Here is a 26200-nt window from a genome sequence, read left to right as displayed (position 1 = left end):
AATGATGAACTGCCCCAAGTCTTTCTCCTCACTGTGTCATTGCTCATGCTTTCAGAATAACTCCTGCGCCGCAACATTTGGCTCATTCTTGAGTATAACCTGACACACGTCTTTGAAGCTGTGTTTGTCCGGTGCATGGTGCTGCTCGTCTGTCTGTCTCTCTGTCTCCAGCATGCTCAGACACGGAGATGCTTGCCTTATCATGTCTAACCGATTTGTTTTGTCTCTTCTTGTCTTTAACTTCTATCTCCAATTCTGGGAGCTTTGCACTTCATCCACCAAGCGATATAGTTTGTATTGTTGGATTCAAAAACACTACGCAGTCCGACGTGACTTTGTTGACGCTACTACTTTGAGTTGGCTTTTGTTGGAATGTTAGCTATCCTAAAATAAAGATACTTTAGTTTAATCCTCCCTTTTTTTTTTTTTTACTGTTCCGTTTTTCAGAGTCACATTTTAATGAGCATCCGAACTTGAACCATGTTTCTGCTCTCCTTCCCTTTCATCCTTTGCTTTCATTCGAGCCATCTTTCTCCCTCTCCTGTATTGTGGTCTCGGGGTTTCCTCTTCGTCCTCTTCTTCTTCTCAACTTTTGTTTTTCTCACGTTTAAAGCGCCTTCTTTCTGAATGGGCCTGACTCTGGTATAGATGTGTTTTAAATAGATCCATGTGTTTTCTTCTTCCTCGCTCCTCTTCTCTTCCCCCTTTCTTCCCTCCTTCCCCCAAAACCCCTTCTCCTGATCCGTTCTTTATCTCCCCCCTGTCTTCTCCCCTCCTCTCCCGCCCCTTCTTTTTTCTCTTCTCGTTTCTGCATTCTGTCCGCACGCTGATGTGTAGGAGCGACAGACACATGTACATAAGTTTATTAACTTATAAACATGCACATACTACCTCACGTATCTCCTCTTGCTCGCACTTGCTCTTCCCTGTTCTGCCTCTCTCATGCTGTCTTGGTGTTTTTTTACTTAAATGTGTCCAATGATCACTCTGTACCTGCCACAAGCACCTTTTTGAAAAAAAAAAAAATCCCTTCCTCACTTTCCTGTCAACATTTCATTTGACTACACTCTGTATCGGTTATGAATCTTATGTATTGTACAGTATCTTGTTGTACAATGTGGCTGTCCTTTGCTGCATTGCCTGTCATTGTCTGGAAGAGAAGCAGAGCTGCATCTTTCCGTCTCTATTTTCTCTCTTTTATGCTGCATCTATCCCTCTTTCTGTTTGTATCTCGGGTGCTTCTGCCCTTGTCTCACTCCTCTCTGTCTCCCTATCAGTTCTTCGTTCTCTTCTTTGTGTTTTTCATATCATTTTTTTTCTCCCTCTTGAGTCGCCCAGGCATGAAAACGACCGGCAAGTCCAGTTTCTTGATGCATCTTTCTCCGATTTTCTCAAGTCTGACAGATGCAGGATCTGATTGTTTTACCTTCCCCCCTAGAGGGGCAATTGAGTTTGCAGAAAAATGAATGGTAAAGCTTCAGAACAAAAGCAGTAAAATACTTGTAAGGGGAATGTTTCTGCATGAAGTCTACCAATAAGAAACTGGCTCCAGGTGTCATGTCCTGGTTGAAACGTCACTCAAGAGTTTGTCACTTTATGATTTTGAGTCTGAAGCTCACACTGAGTGTTTGAGCTCAATACAAGATTTGTGTCTTTCTGTTGGAACCATCAGTGTCATGACTTAATTGGGACTAAACTTGAAATATCCCTTTTGTAATTTTCTGTAAAAACCCTGAAGTTCATTCTCCCCCTTCCTGTTACCTCTCTCTCTCTCTCTTTCACTCTCTCACTTTTTCTCTCTCTCTCTCTCTCTCTGGCTCTCTTTCCTTCTTGCTTTCTGCCTCGCTCTCTCTCTCTCTCTCTCTCTCTGGTTCTCTCCCCCCACCTTCTTCAATTGCGCCCTTTCTTTCTCTCACCCAAATACCCACTCCCCGCCCCGTTCCTCCCCCTCAACCCAACCCCAATCTTCTCTACCCAAACTCTCCTCTGCCAGTACGCCGTGTCCCCCCTCGTTTCTCCATCCTACCGTCCAACCACGAGATCATGCCTGGAGGGAGCGTCAACATCACCTGCGTGGCCGTGGGCTCTCCCATGCCCTACGTCAAGTGGATGCTGGGCAGCGAGGATCTGACCCCGGAGGATGAAATGCCGGTTGGCAGGAACGTGCTGGAGCTCAATGGAGTCCGGGAGTCTGCAAACTACACCTGTGTGGCCATGAGTAGCTTGGGCATCATCGAGGCCATCGCCCAGGTGCTAGTCAAGAGTAAGGACCTGCTTTTTTGAATAGATGTTACACAATAAACATACTGCATTTTCCGGACCATAAGCCGCTACTTTTTTCCCTGCGGCTTATACAACTTTGCGGCTAATACATGGATTTTTTCAGACTTATGTCATGCTGCCAAAATATTGAGTCATGTCACGTCAAACCGATGAAATCCCAGGTGTTTTTATTGACCTTGAGCCGCTCAAAATGCGCTGTTTTCCCCCGTGTGTCGGTAGCTCCGCCCACAGAACTGATCTCCTGGAGGACCATAGACAAGAAGCAGCAGCTGAGACCTGCTGTGGTGTCTGAACTTCGGATCGGCGGCCGAGAATGGCACATTTTGAGTGCTTCAATGTCAATAAAAGATGTTAGGAGTTCATGATTCAAGTCAGTCTCCATGATGGAGCCCATTTTGAAAAGTAGTTTAGAAGTGACCTTCATGCATTTTTAAGATGGGTGCACCACTGACCTTTCTACAGGGCAGACAGGAACCACTGTACCTGCGGCTTATGTATGAACAAGATCTGTTCTCCTTTTTAGATTCAGAGGGTGTGGCTAATATTCTGGTGCACTCTATAGTCTGGAATTTAAGGTAGTCAAAAAACTTGACTCCAAAGCATCCAACATGACAATGACAACAACTAGTCACTGCTCCTGGTCGGCTTAATGAAACCACATGTCAGGTATGGCAGTGCAAGATCAGAGGACCAAAAGACGTGTAGTCTTTTGGTCCTCTGATCTTTAATCATCCATACCAACTCAAAACTCAACAGGAAGCAGCAGACTCACTGGAGATTAAACCTAAGAAATCTTTGGATGAGTCATCGAAAGCAGGACAAGTGGGATTCTGGGTGGAAGGAGGTGGTGAACAGTAGAGGGCTGAAGGCCAGAAGACACATACAGAATAGATTTTTTTTTCCAAGGATAGAAAGTCCAAACAAGGTCAAACAGACTGGCAGGGTGCAGACTGGATTGTTATTACTAATATTCTTAATAATAAAAACCCTTTTTTGTGACAGATTTTTCGGCCATATTTATAAATTCATCAGAGCATTTCTTTATTTCTCTGTGCCAATTTAAGCTTTGCCAAAGCCCCCTGGGACCCCAATTGTCACGGAAACCACAGCCACCAGCGTGACCATCACATGGGACTCTGGTAACCCTGATCCAGTTTCCTACTACATCATCCAGTACCGCGCCAAAGGCCCGGACAGCAAATATGAAACCGTAGACAGCATCACCACCACCAGATACAGCATCGGGGGGCTGTACCCCAACACGGAGTATGAAATCCGAGTCTCAGCCTTCAACAGCATCGGGCAGGGGCCGCCGTCCACGCGTGTGGACGCACGCACCGGAGAGCAGGCCCCTGCCAGCCCGCCAAGAAACGTCCAAGCTCATATCATCTCGCAGAACACAGTGATGGTTCGCTGGGAGGAACCGGAGGAACCGAATGGACAGGTAGGGAACTATACCTGTAGATTTGTTCTGTTCTGTTATTTTTGTTATTTTCATCAGATATTAGAGAGAATGCAATTTGGACCTTAAACAAATGATGTAAAATGAGGAACTCTGGAGAAACCAGCTTACTAGCCAAAATGTCTGGCGCCGCCGCTGCTTCAAGCTAAACATATTATAGCATCTGCTCTAGTCAGCAGTTCCGGGGATTATTATGTTTTTTTATGCTCAAAGCCCCATGTGACTTTGCTGCTTTCAGTCTCAAGACTTGATGATCGATCGAGTTCATCTTGCTGCGTATAGTCGTCCGATATTAATTTTTCTGAAACATAATGAAGCCTTTAAATAGCTCTCCCTGGAGAGAGGGGTTAAAATATTAAACCACTTCTTTAAAAAGGTTTTAAGGTTACGGTTTGTGTCTCACCGACGCTTTCCTTCTTCAGTGCTTTGCCACTCTCTCAAGACAGAGATGGTAATTGGACTCTGTGCTCTGGCTTTTCTCTGGAGGCCTGTTTCCTTCTCCAGACATCCTAACTGACCGCTCTGCTCATAAAACTGCCAGCTGCATGGAGCGCACATGAGGATTATGGATATTAAAGAGTAATAACAGAAGAGGTGGTAGAGGTTGTCGGTAAGGACGTTGGTTGCAGGCACGCTGAACTGAATCCCACGCCACGACATATTGTAAGGATAATCTAAAGTGCTTTAATCCGCTGATGTATTAAAACTGGGTTTGCCGTGATTTTTTTTTTTTTTGTTTATTGGGGTCAAGTGTGTTGAACATCCCCGAGAGATATGAAGTCATCGCCCTCTGACAATGACCTCAGACGAAAAGAAGGGCCAACAAATCCACAGGACCATCTGGTCCAAAGCAAGAAAGTGATTCATGGTGGATGTCGAATAGTAGTGATGGGTTGAATGAAGGCGTTATGGATTACTGCTGAAAACACTGAGATTTAAGTGGATGAGCACTCATCGCAATGCCGTCAGCCCCTGACCTTACAAAGGGAGCTCGGCTCTTATCGACCTTGTTGCTTTGCAGGTAAAAGGCTACCGTGTTTACTACACCATGGACCCGTCGCGCCCCATGAACGAGTGGCAGATCTATAACGTCCAGGACAGTGTCATCACCACCATACAAAACCTGGTGACCTCCGAGACGTACACCATCCAGGTTCTCGCCTTCACGTCTGTGGGAGACGGTCCGTTCTCCGACCCCGTTCACGTCAAAGTCATGCCCGGAGGTCAGTGTCTGTTACTTCACATCGAGGCGCTAGTGACTATAAACCATGGTGGGCTTGGCTCAAGTTATGGAATGTTTTTTTTTTTAGTAATCCGCCAGGAAATGACTCATTTGGACCCGTCATGAATGAATTATTTAATATCAAACCATTCGTCGACAAAGCTGAAGATAGTCATAAATGTGAAAACAGGGATTAGTACCCCAAAAAGGTCTGTCATGCTCCTCATGTTGCAGTGACAGCTGCTATGAAGTTGCAGGATTTATTTGGTACAATGAGATTACTACTCAGAAATCTGCTAGTTTAGTTTCATGTGCTGAGTAAACTGGGGCCTGAAAGGGACGTCAGACACGTCCGCTCGATAATCGTGCTTGTGGATTAAATCTTCATGCAGATTTGGAGTCAATTCCAAACCTTGATATGCATGACAGTTGTCAAACTCAAGACCCAGGGGCCAAATTTGGCCCTCCAAGTCATTTTAAGCAGCCCACAAGCGCTTTAAAGAAAGATGGTTAAAATTTTAATTCAAAACTACAATGAGGCATGTTGACATTATAGCCTACAGAGATTGCAGCTAGCTAGCTAGCAATTGGAGTCCATAAATATTAATTTGATAAGAGACTAATTGTATTTTACCAGTAATAACACAAGCACACCATATATATAGTAGACAGCAATGTAATAAATGCATTGCTAGTTTATATTTTATAAGAAACACTGCACTGATAAAGCTGCCCAGTGGGCGTGCGTGTTCTTCCCTTATTTGTTGTCACACCAGGAGGCTTTTGTCTTTTTTTCTACCCTTTACTTCTAAAACATTGTCCACTCTTCACTGACTGCTGGCTAAACTGTGCTTTCATAGCAAGACGACTGACTCTGACATGACTGACATGACCGACGAGAGGGATCACTCTGTTTATTTTGTGCTGTGACAAATGAGCCGGGGAGATGCGTCTAAAATCGATGCAGAATGAACCCTCGTGTCAGCGAACAAAGATTGGGCCGGAGATTCACTCAGCAGCAGTAGCAGAGGAGGAACTCAAACACACAAACATGGACACGGCATTCAACAGCGGCCGAGTTCATTTGCCATTATCATGTTATTGATTATCATGACAGGTCTAATATGCCTGCAATAATGTGTTCCTTTTAAAGCACATTTTAAACCAGAGCATACTACACAGAACACATGCATGTGGACTCAATTTGTGTCCATAGATACAGAAACATAAGGAGAATAAAGACGACAAAAGTGGGTCAGTTCGGCGTGTATATTTTGTTGGTTTAGGATTAGACCGTATTTACATCGGGTCCACACCAGATGTTGATGGTGTAGTGAGTGAATCTAGTATCCCACAAACAGACAACCAAACCCATCTCCAGAATCTATGCCCCAGGTGTGAAAATCTCACGGCTCAGTCTTGGTGTTCCCAAAATTCATTTTCTTCCTCCTGCCTCCTCAGTTCCAGGCCAACCGGGGAAGTTTAAAGTGGGTAAAGTGACGGACACCAGCATCGAACTGACCTGGGAACCTGCCTACACCAAGGAGGGCATTGTCAACTACGAGCTCCTGTACAAACCTGTGAAGTTTGGAAGCCTGGTAAGAGATCACTCATCCTTTCACCAGCGTGCCTGATGATTTACCTTCATACCTTCATAACAGCAACCAGATGAAAGAGAGCTTCAAAGATGAAACCAGTGCATCACTGACTCTCCTCCGCCGTCTCCCACTGGCCTTTAATGTTTGTTTTTTCTCTCCTGCTCTTTTCATCCCACCTCTCCTCCGCTCCGTCTGGTATTGCAGGAGAAGTTGACCTTCGGACCGAGGAACTCTTACACCGTGGAGGGTCTGAAAGCCAACACTGACTACTCTTTCTCGCTGGCCGCCATCTCAAATAAAGGCATCGGTGCTTTCACCAATGAGCTGGTGCAGCGGACGTCACAAGCCAGTAGGTTTACATTTTCCTGGGTTCCCACATTGTCTCAGAGTTCAGTCTAACATTCTGCAAAACTGATGTATGTTGTTCTCTTTCTGTGCTCTGGCTCTGCCCAAGAACCATCGCTGCCCCAAACAATCTATCTCCTCCATCCACACCTCCTTTCTTCATCCATCCATCTTCGTATGACCGTTCCTCTTTCCTCCTGACCAGCCGCTTGCTTTTTTACACAGCCAAAACCTCATGACAGATGGAGATGGAGCACCGGTTAATGTTTCATTCTGCCTTCTTCTCACCCTTCCTTCACCTTCTCTGCTTTATCAGTGCCAAATGTCTTTCAAAACACACAGCCACACAATGGCTGGCAGCCTCTAGTGATGAGCTGTTAGAGGCTGTGGGTTGGTCCACTATGTTGACAGGTGAGTGCTGGAGATCAGATGCTGGCTGCTTTTCTTTGACTGCCTTTGATAGCAAGTACAATAATGATGCACAATATTTATTTCTCAGAGACTGACACTCTGAAAATAGTTTGAAATTCTATTGGATTTTGAGTTGATTTTCTCGTGGTTATTCTTAAAGAGAAACACACCATCACTAGGTTGGTGAAAATCTTCTTCATATTGTTATGTCCTGAAACGCAAATAAAGTGGATGGGATAGTATATGAACTACCGCTGTGGGAAATATAAGACATTCAGCCTCTATATCAATTGCTATTGAGGAAATCACATTTCACCAAAATTGTCATAAACAATAAGTCATTTCAACATGCAACCAACCTGAGCAATATTCATATTTTACTGTATTTAGTGACTCATGAACTGATAAATATCGTGCATCTATCATAACATATCTGAACATTAAGATTCAAAAGGCTGCAAAGAAAAGAGCACATTGGTTTGAATCCAGTAACACACACCTGACTTATAAGTTATCACACAGCAAAAAGTGAAATTTTTACACCCCCCCAAAATAAAAAAAAAAAAACAAGTAAAATCAAAAGAGGAGGTGGCAGAGGTGGCGCAGCAAACGGGAGGTGTGAGATAAGCAGACTATTTCATGCAAGGAAATTCATTTCCTAGGGAGGTTACATGTGCTTTGTTATCGCCAAGCTTTGGTGCACATCTAGATTGTCCCCCGAGGCCGGCACAACAGTGACTGTACAGCTGAGTGAATAGATACTTGAACCTGTCATCTATGACTATTACACCCCGCCTCCCCCCCACACACACACAAACACATATATATATTCACGGCCTTAACCATTGTGTGTTTCCTGCTGATGAAGAGTCTGTATTTTTGCTCATGGTAAATGTCTAGACAGTCATCATGAACTGCATCTGATGAAATTCTTTCTCTTTTCAGCTTGACAGTAAATATCCGACCTTGTGCCTTTTTCTATCTGGTTTATCTTTCTCCCCCTTTCATTTTCTCAATCTGTTTAGCTTTTACATCCCAGCAGAGAAGTTGTTTTGTATTAAATCCAATAGCACACTCTGTTCCCTCTAACCTTTTCACCTCAACTTTCTTTCACGGCGAACCATTTTTAGCTAGAAAAAGACAGTCTCTGTACAGGAGAACATGAAATACAGTAAGTTCACGATTGATATGAAAAGGATAGAGTAACTTTTATATATGGCATAGGTCAATACGATGTTTAAATACAGCTACAACCTGCCAAAATAGAGAGGCTACATTCCTTATTTAAGCTGCACAGGTAAATATAGAATCACAAGCAAACTAGTAAACATAGTGAAAAGCACCATAATGCACTGCAACACCTTTTCTGTTTGTTGTTTTCTGTGTGAAGCAACAAATCTACTTGAATAAACATGATAGATTTCAATTCAAAACATCCACTAAGTCACATTTGCATTCTTAAATATGCTAAAGACAGCTGTTGAAGAATGATTTAATGGAACTGTGGTATGTGTCGCATGCCCTTAAGCGCTCGCTGAGATTAAAGACTTGTCCTTGGTGTGTTTTCATTCTCATCAAGACTGTCAAGATTACAACAACCAGTGGTATGATCAAGTTGTCCTTTCAGGGTCAGTCGTGCTGTGGTCAGTTCCGTGAGCATCTCTACTAACGTCATGTGACTGCCCTCCTTTCTTCTCTGACTCATATGCACCCGTGTCATATCTCTTCAGTTCCGTTTACCTCAATCTTTTATTGTTTCCTTCTGATCCTTATTTCTCTCCTTGGACTTGGATCTTCCCATCTTGTACTTCTTCTATCTGTTCTTTTCCTAAACGCTTTCCTCTCCCGTTGTCCAATCAGAGCCCTCAGTTGCGCCTGAGGGCGTGTCCTGCGAGAGTGCCAGCTCCACCTCGCTGAGGGTTAGCTGGGGGCCGCCTCCGCTAGAGGGTCTGAATGGCGAGTTGGCAGGTTATGTGCTGAGATACCAGAGGGTTTCAGAGGCAGCAGTCAAAAGTCAGGGCCAAGAGGTGAAGGGGCTTCATATCCCGGCCCAGCAGGGGCAAACAGAGTTAGAAGGACTGGATAAATGGAGCTGGTACAACATCACCGTGGCAGCCCGCACCTCAGAGGGAGCTGGTCCCGATAGCCCTGCTGTGCTTTGCAGAACGGATGAGGACGGTAAGAGGGGCTGTATTTCACGCCTAAAGAGCATCGATCCTGTAGTTGATTATTTAGTGGCTAGTCTGTTAATGAACTCGGCCTGTGTGTGTATTCACAGTTCCTGGTGCCCCCCCTCGCCAGGTGGAAGTGCAGCCGTTCAATTCCTCTGCTCTCCGAGTCAGTTGGCGCTCGGTGTTGCCAAGACTACAGCAGGGTCAAATCCGAGGGTACCAGGTGCATTACAGCCGCGCCGAAGGCAGCGAGTCCAGAAATCTCCCTCGGATCAAAGACCTCTTATTGGATGAGTCCCAGGTGACATCATAACTGAGACGCTAAATGGTTAAATGATCATCAATTATGTAATCGTTAAGCGCCCTAATTTTCTGCCTCAGTTCTCTAATATGGCTTCTCTCTCATCTGCCTGCGCTGCCTGTGGTGTCTGTTTCATCTTCACGATAGATGGAGGAGGATAACACCACTTTATACGTGAGTGCAGATGACCCCTCCCCTTCAGCATGAATTAGTGTTTGATATAGCACTGTACAAATTGTATCTGAACAACAAAGACATTTTTAAAAACAGGTTTTCTTGACCTTTCAGGAGATGATTCTTGGAGGGCTTAAAGCAGAAACCTTCTACTCTGTGTCAGTGGCAGCGTACACTACCAAAGGAGACGGAGCTCACAGCAAAGCGAAGCTGGTGCAGACCCCAGGGATAGGTGAGGAGGTTTCCACGTATCAAGCCACAGACTTAAGGAGGTCGACGTAACTCCACTGTGTTTATTACCTTTAAATTCCTTCTCAGTGCCCGGGCCCCCCTCACTCTGGGTGCGTCCAGGATCAGGTCCGTGGGTAGTGCTGCGGTGGGCCCCTCCCCTGGATTGCATGGAGCCAGGCTCAGATGGTCCTGTGCCCCCTGTGGAAATCCTGGGCTACCGCCTCCAGTTCAGCCTGAAGAACGCCTCTCTGCAAACCACAGTGGATTTCACGAGTCGAGAGAAAAACTTCAATGTCACTAATCTCTCCCCAGGCTCCTCTTACATCTTTGTCCTCTCCGCAAAGAGCCGAGCCGGCTACGGTGGTGTAGTGAAGCAGGAAATAACTGTTCCCATATTTCCGCCCTCGGGGTACCCTATAATATCCAGCGCTGTGAACATCACTTGCTGCTCCCTTCAGTTCTCCTGGCTGCCCCCTTCTGAAGAGGAGTCCAACGGCGAAATCACAGCGTACAATTTAGCTTACAAAGAGGTCGTTGAAATCAAACCCTCTACCACTCCTGGTTACCCTCCAGCTCTATCTGCTCGCCCCCGTCTGGTCACGATACCGCCCAGCGAGTCCAGCTACACCATCCTGGGCCTCAATCATAGCACAGCGTACATGGTTCAGTTCAGAGTCCACAACAAGGCAGGGCCAGGTCCGTTCAGCCCGCCTCTGGTCTGCCGAACCCAGGCCTTAGACACAGGTATGCTTGTCCTGAAAGCTGGAAAACACTCCTTCACCTCAGCACTGGTTCAGCTTCACAACTCCCCCTCCTTACTCAGGATTTCACCCCAAGTCTGGGTTAGTCTTTACAGGTGGCCTCTGTGCACACCGTAAAAGCTGAGAACTACAAAGTCCAGGGGAACACAGCAACTCCCTCCTAATCTCTTCCACTCACTCACTTACCTCCATCACCTCCCCTTCACCACCAGTGGGAGCAGATGAATGTTAATGGATGTTTGCTTCAAGAGCACTGCTTATCACAAAGCACCAGGTGAACACACGGACGTACAGTGCTGAATACAGAAGGTAAGTGCGCGGTCCGAACTAAACTGAACGCCAGGTGATAAAGCTGCGGGTAAGCTTTTGTTTATCTGATAGACCTCCACTGCCACCTTCTCTGAAACCTTTGCTGACATGCTACAAACACAACCTTACACTCTGAGAATGTGGCATGCCACAGTCCTGCGACTGGTCTGTCCGTCTTCTCTTATTACTCTTGTCATCCACTGTCCTCATCACCTGTCCGTCCCGCTAACCATCATGTATTCTCCCCCCCGGTAACCAACCTGCCTCTTTGTTTACAGGTCTGCAGAGCGACAGCTGAGGACTGCTGAGTCGATAAGAAACGCTCCAGTAACATCAACTTTTTATTTGCTTCTCTCAGATGTGCCGAGGAATTTTTCCGTCCACCTAGCCACCAAGACCAGTGTCTTACTCACGTGGGAGTTTCCAGAGAGCACCAACCCTTATCGCTTCACGGTATGTGCATCTGCTTACGATAATAAAATAATATTGCTGCAATGATTGGAGATGCTCCGATATATCGGTCACCGATCATGATCGGCCGATATCAGCATGACACGACCTGTCATTGCCGATCACAAAAACCGATGAATTGACCGAATACGCCTCTTCCAGGTGGAGTACAACCGTCAGAAGATGGAGGTGGACGCTCGTCTGAAAAAGGCTGTGATCCCGAACCTCCAACCAGACACTAGTTATGACTTCAAGATCACAGCTCCCGAAGGAAACATGGGGGGTCTTCGCCATCGCATCACCGCCAAAACCTCGCCGCCCATCACCATCCGTCGCCCGGAGATCGACCACACCCGCGACACGGAGACCACGGTCACCATCATCCTGCCCTCGATGGAGACACGCACGCCTGTCAAGTAAGATTTGAAGAGGCTCTTCAGGATGACATTATTGCTTCTGAAAGGTTCTCGCACTGAGCAGGACTTTAGTGTTCGGAGCAGGACTGGACTTACTGACAGAGCTGACCATGACGATGACAACACTTGACTGACAGGATGCTAAATATAAGGTTGCGCCAACAAGGAGGGCCGTGTGATGTGTTCTTTCACAGCCAGATCACCGTAAAACAGTTCACCTATGATACAAAAATATCTCTCAGAATGGCAAGACATTCGTCTGACATCTACATTTCGAAAAGATGAAATAGAATTTGAGCCATTTTAATTCAGGGTTTGTTGATATTTTTGACAGACCTCCGACTGAGATGACTGAAATATGTCTGCCCTTTATTGGACCAGGAAATGGTCGGTCCTTAATGTGTCATCTTGTGAACCCGCAGGAATGTTTACGTTGTTGTGGTTCCGCTGCGGAGAACCCGCGGTGTCCCCAAACCGCCCAAAAGCCCAGACGAAATGGACCTGGAGGAGGTGAGAAGGCCAACAGTGACACTCCGACTGATATGTTGTCGCAAAGACACACTCACATATTTATCACAAACCCTGGCAGTGACTGTCCTTTTTAATCCAATATTGGCGCTCAGGCGTTAGTCATCAATATTTGTTTAGTTCTGCATGCCGAGGTTTCGCTCATTCGTTTCCTCCTCCTCAATCTGTCCATCTCTCAGCTGTTAAAAGACATCAGTCAAAGACAGAGGGATTCTCGGCAACAGAAGCAGGTGGACCTGCGTCGAGCATACTTCACAGCCCGTTTCACACCTGCCACCCTGCCAGCCTTCTTCAGCCTCGGGGACCAGCTGGACTACGGCGGTTTTGAGAACCGAGCTCTGGAAGCAGGACAGGAGTATGTCTTCTTCATCCTGGCAGAACTCAACTCCACAACCGGGGTATGAAAGGGACACTCATTTCTGCTACATCTTACACAATGTTGTTCTTTTATTACAACAGTATTACAGTGTAATGACCTGCTTGCACTGCACTAGTGTTTCATCTAGCATCAAACGTGTAGTTCAATGGAATATCACATCATCAGTCAAAAACACCTCTAGTGGTGGAATTGCCTTTTTGCAGAACAATTTATGTTCTACTGAATAGTGTCATATTTTGTGTGTGTGTTCACAGAGGATGTACGTGGCCAGCCCTTACACTGACTCGGTCATTGCCCCAGACTCCGACCCCCAACCCCTGGATGCCGGTGACGGTCTGATCTGGGTGGTGGGGCCTGTCCTGGCTGTGGTCTTCATCATCTGCATTGTTATAGCCATCCTTCTCTACAAAAAGTGAGCAGCGCTACTGACCGTCAGTTGTGGATTAATGTGGATTTGGGGATTATTTTTGGCTTCGGGATGAACTACATGGTTGAAACGTTTGTTGTGTGGTACCAATAAATTCCTGACCGCAATGAAAAACACCCTTTTTAAATTCCACCTGCAGCCTCAGCATTCAGTTTCTGCCGAGGTCTTATTTTGCTTCTCCCAGAAAACACTCAACATTCAGCCTGATACCCATCAAATTTGTTCCACTTCCGCAGAAGTCTGTTCTCAATTCAAACAGACTGACCCCTCTGTTGGCCTGTGATATCTGCTGCAAGCCATCAAGCATCTGAATACTAATGCCAAATATTGATTCTCCTCTTGACAATCTGTTTCCTTCTCTTCCCTCCTCTCATCTCTCCTCCTGCTTCACTGGACACAGCAAACCTGACAGGTGAGCTCATCAGAAATACAACTTTATTGTACTGTCCTTGTTAAGATGTTGGTTGGTTGGATGGATGGATGGTTGGATGGATGGATGGATGGGTGGGTGGATCAGCATCAGTATAACAGCATCTCTGCTCAGCATCAAAGTTGTCAAAGTACAGACACATCAAACAGAGACTGAACCGAGGATGTTCCTTGAATGCATTACACCATACATTACACTATATCACACACATACACATGACCATATTTTGTATTATAGGTTGTTTTATTACTGGAAGTGTTACATGCTCTCCTTGAATTCAGGACGCTTGGCCAGGCCATCATGATCTGCTGTTGCAAATGATACACGTCCCTATTTTCATCTGAAGGATAACAGCTGTGGCGTATTTAGAAACTTGGCTGAACATGCGGTTTATGCAAAAGTAAATGTGATCATTAAACAGACCAAGTCCAGCATGAGACATATCAGATTATTCTCCAACAATAGCTAGATAGATGCATGGATGGATTCTGGTTTTGTGACCTCATTCTTTATTCATACGCAGCAAGCGCAAGGAGTCAGAACCTGGAACCAAAAGTCTTCTGAGCAATGCGGAGATGATGGCGCATCACCCAACTGACCCAGTGGAAATGAGACGCATCAACTTCCAGACTCCCGGTACGAAACTGGCGCCCAACCACGCACCTCTCATCCACGTTACCATGCGATCATTCAGCTACTACACTTGGATGCAGACTGGCCTGTGCAAGGGCTCCGCAGCCAGCCAACATGGAGTTGGCAGCTTTCGAGTCGACCAAAATGGCGATGGCTCAGGTAGTACAGTCAGTGCTGAGTCATGCCTGAGTCATCGTGGTGTAGCAATATCTGCTCATTGCAAGGCACCCACGATGCCGGGCGAGTCGACATACAGACATCTGTCGTGTTTGAATCCATAATGTCGCTGTAAGCAAAATAGTCAAGCAATCCGAAACCCCGCAGTGTAGTAACAGCATTGTTTTGCACGCCCGCCCAAGCTAAACCCAACTGCAGTCTGCTTCACGTATTCAGAGGAAGCCGCGGCAGTTTTTCTTTTCACTCTCATGCGGTTACAACCTTGAAGCACGCCGCTCATGCACTAGTGTGCCTCCCCAGAGATGTGCGCTCGTGTGAGGCGCTGGGAAGATGAAATTCTTTTCTGACAAAGGCAATGGCTTCCGAGGTCATGCGGGTCAGAAGCACTTTGTGGCCATTACTCCTTCAACTGCAAAAAACGCACGTACGGTATACACCCGAAGAAGGATCATTCACAGCTGCGCTCTCTTTTAATGATTTTATCTCGTGATTTAGCCGTCGCTGCATAATTATCCGGCCATGATTTATCTTTTATTCTAATATTTAACTTTTGGCTGGGGGAGGAGTTGGTGTTTTCTTCCTGAGACCACAGAACAGGTTTGTGGGTTTGTGCCAGAGAGAGTACAATCCGCCTAATTGGTGTTGTGTCTGTGTTTGTTTTCTTCAAGCCGCTGCTCCTCTGATCACACTGAAGGCAATTTATCAGAGAAAAACCATTTACAAACAAACAGGTCTTGCCTGACTTTGTCCTTGTGCATGGATCACAATTGATTTCCTGCCTCGCCCGCGCTCCGTAATGATGCGTGGCGCTCCCCGCTCTTATAATTACCTTCCCGCCGCCGCTTATGATTGATGTTGACCCGGGATGTTTCTGCGTTGGTTTGACCTCTGACCCTTTGGCGGCGCTGCCCTTCCAGGAATGATGAGCCATCCGCCCATCCCAGTCAACGAGCTGGCCGAGCACATCGAGCTGATGAAGGCCAACGACAACCTCCGACTCTCGCAGGAGTATGAGGTGAGCGCTGGCTTGACTCCACTCCCTTCCAGTTTGTTGTCGCTCCAATCCAGAGTCGCCCAGAAATGACTGAATGTTAATCTGAATCTTGAGACCAGAATCAAACGGTGGAGTCAATAAACTGGCAGGAAGTTTGAGTGCAACTTTTTGGCAACTATTCTAAATAACAGCCACTTCCAAATGTTGAAATATGTTTTTTAAATGTCAATATTAATGTATGAAATGTGATTTATTAAATTGATATGAATATATTAATGTAATGCTTAAAAATATATTTTTTTTCTCACCATTCATACTACAAGACCCCATAACGCACTGCAACAGTTGAGGAGATCAGATTTAAAGGTTAAAATGCACTTCACATAATAGAGCCACTTCAAAATGTTTAAATATATTTATAAATCTTAATATGAATGTATTAAATATGATGTATTAAATTAATATGAATATATTAATGTAACACTTATATATATATTTTTTTTTGGAACATTACATTTTTCTCACCACTCATACTACAAGATCCCATAGCGCACTGCAACAGTTCAAGAGACCAGATTTAAATGTTAAAATCCACTTCACATTATAGATTTATTAAAATCCCATGTCAATTTCTTCAGTTTATAAATAATCCTCCCAAAACATCTAGTATAAGAGTAAAGTTCACTTGCAACTAAGGTAAAAATCAACAACTTACTTCCACGACCACACAGCTTGTACTAGTGAATGATGTCCTGTTACTGACACTCACTGTTGTCTCCATTTCTAACATTATTGTTAGTCAAATTAAATGAAACATAAACAGGTTAAACACGAAGAGCCTTCTACAATGCGTTAAAGTACAAATGATAATTCCGTGTTCTTAAGATGCAACATTGCCAAGTGCATTATAAATATATATAATAAATAATATAAAGCTTGACAACATTATTGGTGGAAAGAAAACGTACACAAACACATGCACAGTTTTCATTGCAGCCAAGAGCGGTGAGATTATTTGTCCACGTGAATAAATAGATTACATCCTCCATTTATAAGTTAAGCTTGTTATTGCTTTAGCTCTTGAAGTGATTGTTATTTAACATCTTAACATGCCGACATGGTGTTCATCATTAATTCATGAGCACATTTTTATCTCTGCGCAACGTGTCTTTATTGCAAAGCTCTTTGTGTGTCCATTAGCCCGACGCCGCTCTCTGAATGTCAGTGTTTCTCTGGTGTGTTTGTTTCCCAGTCCATCGATCCGAGTCAGCAGTTCACATGGGAACATTCCAACCTGGAAGTCAACAAGCCCAAAAACCGCTACGCTAATGTGATCGCCTACGACCACACCAGAGTGATCCTGGCCCCGATAGAAGGTGAGGGATGCGAGGTCCAGGAGTGTCAGGAGCAGATGCGTGATGGGTTAAAAATGTGGACTTGCAACCGGAGCGCTGGTTTGGTGTGCAGTGGCACGAGACTGACAAACAACATGAGGCGCATTGAAGTGCAACCATGGCCTCTCCAGAACAAGCAGGGGCGAGATTTGATCTGGCTGAATTTACAGCGAGAAGTCGTGTTTGTTTGTCTGGTAACACAGCAGTTAGGAAGTGGAGCTGCCAGACTCCAACCGTGTTTGATGTGAACACCAGGTAATTGATGTGTGACTCAGTGAGTCTTCTAACAAGAGCTTGTTCACAGGCATCATGGGCAGCGACTACATCAACGCCAACTACATCGATGGCTACAGGAAGCAGAATGCCTACATCGCCACCCAGGGGCCGCTCTCTGAGACGTTCGGGGACTTCTGGAGAATGGTGTGGGAGCAGAGGGCGGCTTCTGTGGTCATGATGACCCGACTGGAGGAAAAGTCACGGGTGAGACACTGAAGCTGCCGAGCGTCTTTATGTCCTGAAATGGGGCTTATTATTGTTCTTCTTGCAGGTGAAGTGTGACCAGTACTGGCCCACCCGCGGCACCGAGACTTACGGGACCATCCAGGTCACCCTGCTGGACACCATGGAGCTGGCCACTTTCTGCGTTCGCACCTTCTCGCTTCATAAGGTTCTTTATTCCTTTCCATTTTGACCCCGCTGCACTATCAAACCCGGGCAGATCCTCCCCAGAGTTGGCTAAACCAGCAGCAGCTCCAGTCACCGCAAATGTCCCGCTGTCAGCGAACGATTGCTTGTGTATATGGAGGAAGAGAATAGATTAATCTGAGCTGCATGGAGGGATCAAACCAGGCCGGTGTCAGACTGGCAGATTTGATCTCTGTCAGAGGCTGAGCAGTCTCTTATTGCGGCAGGCTAATCTACAGCCGTCAGACCAGTGCAGCTCTTTGGCCTAGTTACCCAGCAGAATGTAGGCCAACTGTAGCTTTTATTTATTGTGAAATTTAGGGGATGGGGCTCAAACATTTATCACACTGCTGCTGTGTAAATATTTTCACAAATTCACATTGAAAATCATACATAACTCTCTTTTTTATTGAACGTATATGTGAATCAATAGCAAGGAAAACGTCCGTCATCCCTTGCCTCAAGTTCATGATATAATAATGACCACTAAATCGGGATATTCTGTTTGATAATTAATTCAATAATAGCGCAAATGACCTGCTTAAGCCGTCAGTTTTGGTTTCACTGAGTGTTAAAATGTTCCCAAATATCCTTTTTTGAAGGGATTTTTTGGGACATTTGGTGGTTAAATAAACTTAATAGGCAGCTTTTTTTCTGCTTGGCGTAACTCAGGGAGGAAGCAGTGAACGGCGAGAGGTGCGTCAGTTCCAATTCACAGCCTGGCCAGATCACGGCGTTCCCGAGTACCCGACTCCGTTCCTCAATTTCCTGCGTCGAGTCAAGGCCTGCAACCCCCCTGATGCTGGGCCCATCATCGCCCACTGCAGGTACGGTACACTCTCTCTGTAACAAGTCTGCGCTCCAGCTCCACTAAACCCGGACTGTCTTGTCACGCAGCGCCGGCGTGGGTCGCACCGGCTGTTTCATTGTCATCGACGCCATGCTCGAGCGCATTCGACACGAGCGCAGCGTGGACATCTACGGCCACGTGACCCTGATGCGCTCGCAGAGGAACTACATGGTGCAAACAGAGGACCAGTACAGCTTCATCCACGAGGCCTTGCTGGAGGCTGTGGCCTGTGGAAACACAGAGGTGGCCGCCAGGAGTCTCTACTCGTACATGCAGAAGCTGTCAAAGGTGGAGAGTGGAGAGCACGTCACCGGCATGGAGCTGGAGTTTAAGGTATGAAGAGCCGTGTTCTCCTGCTGGGATCTGCTCAGTTTCATCGGTAGATTCTCAAGACTCTTTGGTTTGTTTTCATTTCCTGCCTCCAGCGACTGGCCAACACCAAAGCCCACACGTCCCGCTTCGTCACAGCCAACCTTCCGTGCAACAAATTCAAGAACCGCCTGGTCAACATCATGCCCTACGAGACCACCCGAGTCTGCCTGCAGCCCATCAGAGGCCTGGAGGGCTCCGACTACATCAACGCCAGCTACATCGACGGATACAGGTGCGTCTTTCTACTAACTGGACCTGAACCCTGGCCTTATAACCGTGGCTTGACGACTAAATGGAAGGGATGGCTTTATCCCACACTGATTTCAGCTGTCACTTCCTGTCGCGTCGCTCCCCGTATAATGCGTGTTCTTTTTATTCATCTTGCTGTGCAGCCGTCCCAGCGAAGTGCTCTTGATGATTCAGTTCTTCTGAGTGGTTGTACACACATGTTGTGACTGTTCCTCTCCTTGCCTGAAGCCTGACCCCGTTTTCCGTCTGACGGCGGATAACTCAAGAAGAATGGAGAAGGATCCGGCTTAATTCTCCTCTGTCTCTGTGCATGTGTGCGTACAGGCAGCAGCGAGGCTACATCGCCACCCAGGGCCCGCTGGCCGAGACCACCGAGGACTTCTGGAGGATGCTGTGGGAGCACAACTCCACCATAGTGGTCATGCTCACTAAGCTGAGAGAAATGGGTCGGGTAAGGAGAAGCCATGCCAGCCAGCGCTGGCACGCCGACTGCAACAAATAGGCTGCTGCAACATTAAAACTGGTGAAAGTGAAATGGCACGTCAAGTGGATTTACATAACAGGACTGCAGGGGAAACAAAAGAGGAGGGTCCTGATTCCAACATTTATGTGCTGGCTATTTTCTGCCGGCGAGAATTGAGAATTGTTGGCCCCGCCCCTGGAGTCATGAGTGGGGAAAGAAAATGAAGTAGTTCATGTTTTGTTTTTGTCAGTGTCAATCTGTCTGTTTTGGGTCAAGGAGCAGATGGGGAAAGTTCCGTCTGGATTTCCTGAATCACACTGCATGGCTCCTAAACTGTGGCTGCTCACGCCATGAGTTTTAACCAATCTTTACTGCCAAAAGGCAAAGCTCTCTATTGACTGATCAGTCTTCGTTCTTAACTATGGTCATGCGCTATGAGTCATGACCGAAAGACGGGTGGCGGGTGTCTCCCTTAAAGATGGGGTGAGAAGTTCTGTCATTCAGGACAGACTCGGAGTAGAGCCGTTGCTTCTCCCCGTCGATAGGACTCAGTTTAGGTGCATCTCAAGAGGATGCCTCCTGGTCGCCTCCCTTTGGAGGTGTTTCAGACAAGGCCTGCTGGGAGGAGACCAAGGGCTCGACCCAGGACCAGCTGGAGGGATTGTATGTCTTCTCTGACATGGGTCTGTGGTCCTGATTGGATACATTTCTGTTTCCATGTGACCCTTTTATGTGTGTCATTGGCTGAGCTGCAGTGTGGACAGGGCACTTTCTCCAGTGCCCCACAAGCCGAATGCAAACAACAGAAAGCTGTTTCCTCTGTTGTATAATGGCTTTTATTTTACCAGTGACATGTAGTCGAATACTAGCAACACTCAATAGTCAGTAGTGATTAATGATGACTCATCAAAATGATCAATAAAATGTGCCTTAAAAAAACATTTAAAACTGTGTGTAATGGTTTAAAACCGGGGTTTTAAGTAGGTATTGGGCAGTGCCGCAGCGCCCTCTATTGACCAGTTGACGCTGATTTTAACGGTTTTATGGCAGTGTTTTTGGAAATACAAATATACAGTGTAATAAGATGAAGTACTCACATTAGGGCTGAGATGTTTGTGTAGTAAGAATGTGTGAATATAGCGGGGATTTATGCTGAGAATGGCAGAAAATTATTAATATTCTGGTGCTAGTGTAGAGCTCAGATGGTCGACTTCAAAGTAGGAATACAAGCTGTGATGAGCATTAATATTTTAGTTTTTTTTGTTTCACCCATGCAGCTAAGACTAGGTAAAAAAAAATATGACCTTGTACAGGACATTTTAAATGAATTTTGATCGAGAATTCAGAATTCTTCCGTTCATTTCTAACCCATTGCTTCTGTCTGCTCCGCCCCCTCAGGAGAAGTGCCACCAGTACTGGCCAGCCGAGCGCTCAGCCAGGTACCAGTACTTCGTGGTGGACCCCATGGCCGAGTACAACATGCCCCAGTACATCCTGCGGGAATTCAAAGTAACGGATGCCAGGGTGGGTTTATTTTGGTCTCGGGTGATATTTGCTTCCGTAATGCGTCTCAACCCTCGGCCCTGTCCTCCATCCATCAAGTGTGTTAGAATGCGACGGCGCAAAACGTGTCGTATCGACCTCTGCTGTGCGTTGATTCATGTGTGTTGCGTGTGCGAGCGTCACATCGGGTTATTGACAAACCGCTGACGACGGCTCGTTCAACCATGCTGTCTCCAGGTGTGTGTGTGTGTCCAGGAGCTCGCATGTGCCACTCATAGATAACTCCAGTTAAGCCTGTCCTGCCCGGACGCCACGTTGACAGATGCTCTATTGATCTCCATTAACAAGGAGTCAGAAAGGCTGAGCCGAGGAGAAAAGCCGTAATTGCCCTGTGAGTGGTCGACAATAGCAGACGCACTGACGTTACAGCTGGACGTCGACCACCTCCACTGATCCAGGGTCAGATAACAGTAATCAAGAAAAGGAGGAAATGACCAGGCCGCTTTCACGCGGCTTCTTAAACCGTCTTCTCAGTGCAGCGGCCGCACACAAACACAGCAGGTTTTACTGCCATCACCAGACAGCTCTTCGGGGATATGAATGTTCTTGCGTGTCTTCAGGACGGCCAGTCGCGGACCGTTCGCCAGTTCCAGTTCACCGACTGGCCTGAGCAGGGGGTGCCCAAGTCCGGCGAGGGCTTCATCGACTTCATCGGCCAAGTGCACAAGACTAAAGAGCAGTTCGGTCAGGACGGACCCATCAGCGTCCACTGCAGGTGCGTGTCCCTCGCCGTGATTCACATTCTGCTCTGGTTCCTGATCCATTATTAACGCGGGCACGACCGATGTCCTCCTTCATGGTGGCAGCGCTGGCGTGGGGCGGACTGGAGTCTTCATCACTCTGAGTATCGTGCTGGAGAGGATGCGCTATGAAGGGGCGGTGGACATCTTCCAGACTGTCAAAATGCTGCGCACACAGAGACCAGCCATGGTGCAGACTGAGGTAAACATGAGGCCAGGATAAACACTGTGATCTGGCCATTTCAGATGAATAATAATAACCAGTTATTAAGGCGTCCCACAGCGCCACCTCGCTGTCGAGTCGTTGCTGCACTATAAGCCCAACTGGTTGAGCACAACATGCTCACACAGCTACACAGCTTCGATCGCCAACCTCTGGAGATGACCCTCTGTGTTTACATGAATTATGAAACATAAAGATCCAATATTGCTACTGTGTTGTATCCAGTGATGCTGCGAACAAATGTGGGCTTCATGAAACCCCAAATCAATTTATAGCACTGATCTGAATAGATTTTTTTTACAGCAGAATTCACAGCTGAGAAAAAAGATTTGGAAACAATATTTCTGTGCCACAAGAGATGAATGTTGAAATTCCCATCCATAATTACCCCTGGAAGACCCACATTTGTAACAGTACTGCGTGATCCACGCCTCATCCAAGTCGCATTGTGTTTTTAGGTACTGTTTTTATACCCACTTTTAGACCATATTAATTCATTTAAATGAATGATTTACATGCCAAAAAAAATCACAAAAAAATAATAATAAAAATCACAAAAAAATAATAAAATCACAAAAAATAAAATCACTAAAAAAAATAATAAAATCACTAAAAAAAATTACAAATAAAAAAAATAAATGTCTGGACAATAATAATAATGTCTCATGAAGATGCAATAAAGTATATATTTAAAAACTTAAATGGTTCTGCATTTGGCTAAAATATATAATTTTTTATATGATTTGAATATATCTTTTATTGTTGAGGTTTATGATTAACATTATTATAGTCCCGATATTACTTTTATTTTTTGAGATTTTTTTCCCCTGTTGTAATTTGTTGTAATTTAAATTCATTACTATGATACATAGTGTGTATAAATGAAAAACTAGACAAGCACAAACGGTACATAAAACTTGAAAGATGTGTCTTTGAGTGTACCTAAGGATCGTGACCTGGACCCTGCCGTGCCTGGGGAGGGTGTTGAATGATTCATGTTATGTGATGAATATCATTAATGTGTAACAGTGTCGGCTAAACAAAGGTTAGCACGTTCAATACGGAGCACTATAACAAGAGTGGAGCCCCTCAGCAAGGTCCTGTGTGCTGGAACTGAAGTGAATGTTGAAACCCTTCTGTGTGTGTGTTCCCACCAGGACGAGTACCAGTTCTGCTACCAGGCTGCTCTGGAGTACCTGGGTAGCTTCGACCACTATGCAACGTAAGTCCTGAACCATCCACCCACATCTCCGCTTCGCGGTTTGCCGACGAACCTACACGCGAAAAATCCAAGATCAAAAACGAACTGCACCGGGAGCGAGAATGTTCGGGGATCCAGCAGCAGCAGCAGCAGAAGCAGAAGCAGGGGAAAAAACATGGAGGGAATCTCAGCAGCAGCAGCAGCCCGGCGGACTTTCCATGTGTAATCCATATACTTACCTCAGTGTTCCAGTGTGAAGGACGTATAATACTTGTGTGTTGTGGTCAGCTATCTCCAATATGAACCAGTGAAGTACAAATGGCTTCTGAACAGGAATTATGATACTTATATGTGTATAAAATTATCAAAAAAAAGGAGAAAAAAAGAGCCTGGATAATTGCTGCACCCTTAATGGGCTTTTTATCCTCAAACTTTCTATCTATTAGTTTGGTGTTTTGAGGGATTACAAAGTGCAATGGTGAACATTTCCATGTCTGTCTGTACTGGTTCCGGACTGGTCGGATCTACTCACAGTGCCAAGACTAAAAGCCGAGCAAGCGAGGATGAGTTGGTCATGAAATGTGGCGAGCACGACGGCGCCAGGCTCTTTTTCGCGAGCGCGGTTCCGCTCACGCTTCCCGGCCTCCGATGAGTGACGGCAGCCCTCCGCCAGGCTGAGGTTTATCGTCGGTGAACAGGTCCTGGTGGGGTCCCCCTTCAGCTCCTCCTCTTGATGTCACTCCTATTGTGCTGGTTCAGCCGCAGCTAAGCGGAAGCAACAATCCGGTTCCATTTTGGATTTCTAAACGTGGTTTTGATGTGTTTCTTTTTCTTTCTGGCCTTATGCTGACTTTGCGTTTTGCCACGCTGCTTCGTGTGATAATTGTCTTATAAATCTACGACGGAGGATGAAAGCCCATCGTCCTCCCGCCTACTTGAATTGCACTGCTTCGCAGTTAAATCGAGATAACCAGACCTTCATTCAGCACAAACAGCCATTGTTCACAGCCTCTCCCTCCACCCCCGCTGTACAGAAAATCCCGTTTGCTGTCGCGCCACCTCGTCTCTGAACTGCACAAGTCCTCGCTAACCTATCTATTCATTTGACATATAACCACAGTTGTTGACGGTCGAGGTGCCTCAGACTGTTTTTGTACATACTGTCGATCAAGTCTGAGCACAAGATATTTAGGAGGGGATCGGATGTGATGTTAATGTCGCAAAAAAAAAAGCCTTATTGTTCACTTAGTCATATTTATTTCATATGATTTGGAGAAGAATTCTATATTTATTATTCTATTTTGTTACTTTTTATGTCGTTTTTAATTCCACTGTTTCTTTGGCGAGCCATTGTTCTTTTATTTTATGGTCTGTTTTTGGTGCTTTTTTTATGATTTGCTTTGTCATAAAGTATGCCCTCTGTGTAGGGTGCTATTTGATACTGATCATTGATGTCCGACTAGTTAGCTAGAGATGTACAGTAGAGGACGAGCTAGTTTACAGTGATGCTCCTCCCACCCCTCCACCGAACCTCGTCCAACGTTATCCCAAACCTTCCGGACGTGTTTACAGGCCAGGTAGAGCGAACCTCTGGGGAGCAGTGGAGGACACGCAGTTTGCTAAAAGCACATGGTAGCAAGTGTATTTTCGACAGAGAGCGGCTAAGCCCAGCAGCCCCACGTTTATCTCCCCCGAAGAGTTATTGTTTAAAACGGAAATTATTCTGATATGAAATCTATGTGTAGTACAGGAGTCTCGACGCTGTGTGACATATATAAAACATGTATTTCCTTCAGTTTCTAATGTGTCCAGAGAACTATTAGACGCGCAAAAGAAAACATGTGTCGAGGGGTCTGTTCTGATGGCAACATCTCCCTCACCTATGTCCCTGAACTTTCCTTTTCAACCATGGATGTAGATATTGTATCTTGACTTTGTATTAAAAGCAGGGTGATTGGATATACAGCACTGACGGCATTCGTGAGTCTTTCTTTGTTGTTTTGTTGGTCTCTTGTAATTCCATTCAATGAAACCATTCGAATTCAAATGCTCAACCTCATCCACTACGTGGCGGCAAAAGCTGTTTTTTGAGACTAGTACCTAACAGCTAATAAACAAATGGTTGTTCGATGAGCTCATATTATGAGCAGCTCATAATATGGTCAGTAGTGCAGGTTTGTTGCGCGGTAAATATGAACTGGACGTCAAAGTTCCAACATTTACTTTTCACCGGCTATTTCAGCAACTGTAGCTGATAAAAGGGAAGATAAAATCAATCCATTATCTCTACTTATTCAAGCAGCCAAAGCGTGTTAATCTTTCCTCCGCAACTTCCATTCTGCTTCCAGTAAAAAGGATAGACTGCTGTTCACGCCTCATCTCAAGGTGACCTTTACATGCACTCCCAGCAACCTTAACACGCTCTTGTCTTACAAAAAAAATGTGTTCATTGTTCACAGCTAAATCCACCAGAGACAAAAGCAGCCAATCCCATCTGCCACTGAAAGATGGTGGACACCCTGGAAAGTCAGCTATCTATCACACAGTTTTTGGCCTGTGGGGGAAACCAGAGTGTTCCACAAATCCCCGTAAGAATAGAGCTCAGGTTTGTCACAAGCTGGTTTCGAACCAAAGACCTCCCAGCTGTGCTGCATGAAACTGTTTGAAACTGAGTTGACAATGAGTAGGAAAATGCTTTAAAAAATAATTAAAAATTATAATAATAATAATAATAATTCATAACTGTATTATTTGGTTTA

General features: G+C 45.6%; 2 protein-coding genes across 5 annotated transcripts in view; both read left to right on the top strand.

Annotated features, from left to right (window-relative positions):
• Positions 1 to 25553, top strand: part of LOC128770048 (receptor-type tyrosine-protein phosphatase S-like) — a 75869-nt gene extending 50316 nt beyond the window's left edge. The window contains exons 7-31 of one of the 4 annotated variants that reach the window (XM_053884273.1): positions 838 to 852; positions 1994 to 2263; positions 3348 to 3727; positions 4767 to 4968; positions 6429 to 6565; positions 6770 to 6914; positions 11627 to 11721; positions 11881 to 12134; positions 12557 to 12644; positions 12842 to 13060; positions 13296 to 13453; positions 13869 to 13880; positions 14422 to 14534; positions 15626 to 15723; positions 16955 to 17078; positions 17401 to 17576; positions 17644 to 17763; positions 18453 to 18607; positions 18678 to 18963; positions 19056 to 19234; positions 19576 to 19702; positions 21113 to 21238; positions 21838 to 21992; positions 22084 to 22219; positions 23398 to 25553. In XM_053884273.1, the coding sequence (XP_053740248.1) occupies positions 838 to 852; positions 1994 to 2263; positions 3348 to 3727; positions 4767 to 4968; positions 6429 to 6565; positions 6770 to 6914; positions 11627 to 11721; positions 11881 to 12134; positions 12557 to 12644; positions 12842 to 13060; positions 13296 to 13453; positions 13869 to 13880; positions 14422 to 14534; positions 15626 to 15723; positions 16955 to 17078; positions 17401 to 17576; positions 17644 to 17763; positions 18453 to 18607; positions 18678 to 18963; positions 19056 to 19234; positions 19576 to 19702; positions 21113 to 21238; positions 21838 to 21992; positions 22084 to 22219; positions 23398 to 23466 (3839 nt within the window). In that variant the 3' untranslated portion in view covers positions 23467 to 25553. The remainder of the gene's footprint in view (positions 1 to 837; positions 853 to 1993; positions 2264 to 3347; positions 3728 to 4766; positions 4969 to 6428; positions 6566 to 6769; positions 6915 to 11626; positions 11722 to 11880; positions 12135 to 12556; positions 12645 to 12841; positions 13061 to 13295; positions 13454 to 13868; positions 13881 to 14421; positions 14535 to 15625; positions 15724 to 16954; positions 17079 to 17400; positions 17577 to 17643; positions 17764 to 18452; positions 18608 to 18677; positions 18964 to 19055; positions 19235 to 19575; positions 19703 to 21112; positions 21239 to 21837; positions 21993 to 22083; positions 22220 to 23397) is intronic. The other 3 variants (XM_053884274.1, XM_053884275.1, XM_053884276.1) reach the window with 3 other exon arrangements.
• LOC128770049 (receptor-type tyrosine-protein phosphatase delta-like) lies at positions 9818 to 11620 on the top strand. Its single transcript, XM_053884277.1, has 3 exons — positions 9818 to 9967; positions 10082 to 10199; positions 10286 to 11620. Exons 1-3 carry the CDS (start codon positions 9941 to 9943, stop codon positions 11074 to 11076), a joined length of 936 nt encoding a protein of 311 aa, XP_053740252.1. The 5' UTR covers positions 9818 to 9940; the 3' UTR covers positions 11077 to 11620.
• Positions 25554 to 26200: the final 647 nt, after the last annotated feature.

Source organism: Synchiropus splendidus, chromosome 13, assembly GCF_027744825.2.
Source record: "Synchiropus splendidus isolate RoL2022-P1 chromosome 13, RoL_Sspl_1.0, whole genome shotgun sequence".
In the NCBI taxonomy this organism is placed as follows: domain Eukaryota; kingdom Metazoa; phylum Chordata; class Actinopteri; order Syngnathiformes; family Callionymidae; genus Synchiropus; species Synchiropus splendidus.
Note: the sequence above shows the minus strand (reverse complement) of the source record. Positions and strands in the feature narration are given on the sequence as shown.

Excerpts from the sequence above, each read along its gene's own strand:
- LOC128770049 (XM_053884277.1), top strand. The coding sequence starts at position 9,941 with ATGGAGGAGGATAACACCACTTTATAC. Across the intron at positions 9,968-10,081 it reads AGGATAACACCACTTTATAC|GAGATGATTCTTGGAGGGCT; the intron begins GTGAGTGCAGAT and ends TTGACCTTTCAG. Across the intron at positions 10,200-10,285 it reads GGTGCAGACCCCAGGGATAG|TGCCCGGGCCCCCCTCACTC; the intron begins GTGAGGAGGTTT and ends ATTCCTTCTCAG.